This window comes from Gavialis gangeticus, unplaced genomic scaffold (genome assembly GCF_001723915.1).
Source record: "Gavialis gangeticus isolate Ggan-Ray unplaced genomic scaffold, GavGan_comp1, whole genome shotgun sequence".
In the NCBI taxonomy this organism is placed as follows: domain Eukaryota; kingdom Metazoa; phylum Chordata; order Crocodylia; family Gavialidae; genus Gavialis; species Gavialis gangeticus.
In genome coordinates, this window is record NW_017729000.1 from 74,846 (window position 1) to 78,892 (window position 4,047).

The following is a 4,047-nucleotide window of genomic DNA, read 5'->3' on the forward strand; positions in this document are numbered from 1 at the left end:
GTGTCATCTCCTCCATATGGATGCTTGGCATAGTAGCTGGCTGGGTCAAGATTACAGATCATAAAAGCTGCACTTCTCTCCATATGGCAGACAGCACTGAACTATGCAGGGAATCAGGAAGAATGGAAAACTAGATGCTGTAATACAAATCCTTCAGAACGCTTAAGCGCAAGTGTCACCAGCGACCAGAACTAACAACGGGGAAGAGCTGCATTTTTTTTTTTGTTTAAAAGAAAACAAACACGTTTTATGGATCAAAGTAAAAAAGTACAATGGTCTGTTAAAGTGTCCTTGTACTATGGTGGTGGTCTATGACATTGTTTCATTATACTTGCAATTAATATCTGATCACAGGAAAATTAACAACATTTGAGTCTCTATTTCCATTAAATATTTCTGTGCAAAGAAAAAGGAAAATAGGATGGCTTCGGTCATGTTATCAAAGTACTGAACTGCATTTTTCTACAATACCATTCACTGATTTAATTCTCTGAATAAAAGGCTCTGCCCAAGAAAACCGTCATCCACCCTCTCTGTAGTGTATGCCACTTAGAATAATAAAAAATGCTGCACATATTGATCATACCGAAAACCAAGTTATTTGCATAAATTAGAGTTTATTAAAGCCAAGGTACAAAGTTGTTGGGGTAATATACAATATTGTTATTGGTGTTTTATGTTTCCACAAAGTTGAAGTTAGAGTTTGCATTTCTCTGATGAAATTTTAGAACTAAAAAGGAAAGTTAGTAGGTACAGTTCATGGAGTTAAGGGGTTGGATTGGATAGCTTCTTGAGGTCCTTTCCAGCTCTATTTTCTTAGGATTCTAGGCACTATTCCAGCTAGAGATGAAGAATTCTCCAAATCCTTGAAAAGCATAACAAATAACAGTGCTCGTTTGCGAGTCTTAAGGCAACACTAAATACAAGAGCTGGTTCAACTAACTGTAGTGTATAATGAGGAAGTATCTCTTTACAGACTTTTAGAGCCCTGTAGCGGTGCTCGCTGTTCTGTTTTAGAAGCCATCAGAAACCAAAGCACCAGTACACACTGGGTTAGACCTTGTATGTTTAGCTATGTACTAGTAAATGCAGTTATGAGGGAGCCACTTACTATTTATCTTGTTGTGTAGCAACCACAAAACCACTGAACCTAACACATTTCAATAGTCATAATTCAATTAAGCAATCTGAACGGTTATTTATCATGGAGAATTTTCTACAAATTTATTTTTACTTTGATGCTTTTAAAAAACTGGTCTCTGAACTGGGGACAGGGAGCAGCAGAGATGGACCTAGGAGCCCTGCCACGCCTGGGACCAGTGGTGCTCTGTGCACCTGGCCGCCAGCTGTGCAGGCAGGCATGAACTACAGCAGGCTCCAGCCCTGCCTGTGAGATGAACAGCAGTGGCAGCCAGCAAGCCATGCTCTGGCCTCTCTGACCCTCGTCTTCAGGGCAAGTGCAGAGGGACTTGGGCAGTTGTTGCCAAGACTGAGCCACTCACACCTCCACCTACCTGGGACAGAGCCAGGCCATGGCATGGCAAGGGACAGGGACCCCAAAACGGCATGGGACACACAGGGGACAGCTCTGCCCTCCATGATAGCGAGAAGCAGCCAGGCTGAACACAAAAGCCTGGGGCACAGGGGAAACACCCTGCTTGCGAGGGTAGGGGCAAGGGGGCATGGTGCAGGTGATGGGTGGATGAAGAAGATGAGCCTGAGCAAATGCAGTGGGGGCTGGGCTGGGCTGTGGCAGCCAGCTTCAGGCAAGCTACAATGCTAACCTTCAGGATCTCCCATGCATACAGTTTGAGCCTCACACCAGCTCAGGCCACTTGTCCTACAGTGCTCTGAGGAGCTGGTGCCTAGGCAGTGGCTGTGCCAAGCTGAGCGTGCCACCGGGGCAGCTGGGCTGGCTGGAGCTGCCGCCTCTTGGCCTGGTTCAGGGGCTGGCGTCCCGGGGCCATTGCGCCCTGGCAGGCTGCACGGAGCCAAGGCAGGAAGGGAGCAGGCTAGGCGTCTACAGTAAATGACTTTTATTTAAAAAAAAAAAAAAATGAAATAACCGTGAACATATTAACAGGCCTGCAGGTGGCACTACAGTACAGCTGGATATAAGGTAGATACATTTCCCCATGTACCCGGACAATGAAATCCACCGCATCAATGCTGACATTTAGTTAATTCTGAATACAGTTCTATCAAGCAGGAACGTTTTACTTAAAATAGTTCTGGACAAAGCTGATATCTGAAAATTAGTTTTCCTTCACTTCTGGAAAGGAAAGAAGCCCCGAGCTAGCACCAGCACCGGGTGAACTATTGCCTGGCATTACCAGTGCAGGAGGAGATGCACAACATCTCCAAGTCAAAACAAAGTTCATGCCCCTTTTTACTTCTCATTTTGAGGAAACTGGAAGGGGAGGGTCAATTTCTTTTAGCTCTCCTTTGGCTGATTTTGTGCTATTTTGGACTGATTTCTACAAATCATTTATTGATTTTATTGAAAGGAAGACTAAATGTAATGTGCCTTTCCTTGCAAATCCAGGAACAGTTGTGGTATTTCAAAAATACTAAAAATATCTACTTTCATGAAATATTAACTGTTTCACTACAAACCTAGTTTTTCACTAAATACACAATTCTCCTAATTCTGGAGCCTCCTGGGAAAAGCAGTGGGTTCTCCCTGTATCTCTGCAGTTCTACAGTGTATAAACGGCTACAAGAAGGGGAGTGTGGAGAACAGCTTTATCCCTTTTCCTTGGCCTGTATCAAATCACACTAGGAAGGATTAGCATGTATGTTTCTGCATTTGGGCTCCTGTTGGTCACACTTCTGCAGCAGCTATCTACTTAAGTCTGCAACAGGATACCCCACCTCCAGCACATTCCTTCTAATTTCTTGGAGACTAACTAGGCATGAGGAAAAAAAATGTCACACTCTTATACCATTTCTAATTATAATATGCAGGAACACCATGTGGTTTCCGTGCAATTCCAATTCGCAGAAGGCCACAGGAAAGGGAAACGGCACCTTTCTTCAGACAGGAATTCTGCAGGTAACAGTGCAACTTCCCATTAGACCTTCAGTGTTGAGGCAGCGTAGAAAACAGTGGCTGAAGAGTGTGTGTAATACTGACCACACTAGCTCTTAGTGAGAGGCTTCTGCTCCCGCAGAGGCAGTCAAGTGCAGTCCCTGTATGTACTGTGAGCAAAGGCTTACTTCACAGGGGATTCAGAATTAGCAACTCCTAAGACCTAGCCAGTTTGGATTCGTGAGCCTTCAGTGTGCCAACAGCATCTTTCACTGCATGGTAGATAATGTTCTTCACCTAAAACAAAAAACAAACAGCCCCCACAAAAATCAACACATACGATTAAACAATCAGCAGCATCTTCAGTTTAACAAGAAATTAACTAGCTCTGCTTGCTTCAAGCTGTGGAAGTAAACTCTGGCAATTGGCTCTATAGCCATTGGAAGATAATCACACAAAGGAGTTGGTCATTGACCAAAGGATATTGGTCTCAGAAATCGCAGAAAAGGAGGGCTGGAAGGGACCTCCGGAGGTCACATCTAGTCCATCTCCCAGCTCAAAGCAGGACCAGCCCCAACTACATCATCCCAGCCAAGGCTTTATCTACCTGTGTTTTGAAAACCTCCAAGGATGGAGACTCCACCACCTCTCTGGGTAACCTGTTCCAGTGCGTCACCACCCTCCTAGTGAGAAAGTTTCTCCTAATATCTAACCTCAATTTGCCTTGCTGCCTTATTCTGTCATCTGCCCCCACTGAGAACAGCCCAGCCCCATCCGTTTTGCAGCCCCCTTGCAGGGAGCTGAAGGCTGCTATCAAATCCCCCTCAGTCTTCTCTTCTCCAGACTAAATCAGCCCAGTTCCCTCAGCCTCTCCTCACCAGTCTATGCCCCAGCCCCCAAACCATTTTCACTGCCCTCCACTGGGCTCTATTTGTCCACATCTTTTCTGCGGTGGGGGGCCCACAACTGGACATGGGACTCCAGATGTGGCCTCCCCAGTGCTGAATAGAGGGGAA

At 45.3% G+C, this 4,047-nt stretch overlaps 1 protein-coding gene across 1 annotated transcript in view; it reads right to left on the reverse strand.

The window, feature by feature from the left end:
* Positions 1–2,021: 2,021 nt before the first annotated feature.
* Positions 2,022–4,047, reverse strand: part of KDM3B (lysine demethylase 3B) — a gene marked incomplete at its 5' end in the record, with an annotated part of 63,953 nt that continues 61,927 nt past the window's right edge. Inside the window, one exon of the mRNA XM_019505931.1 lies at positions 2,022–3,328. Within this exon, the coding sequence (XP_019361476.1) occupies positions 3,248–3,328 (81 nt within the window). The remainder of the gene's footprint in view (positions 3,329–4,047) is intronic.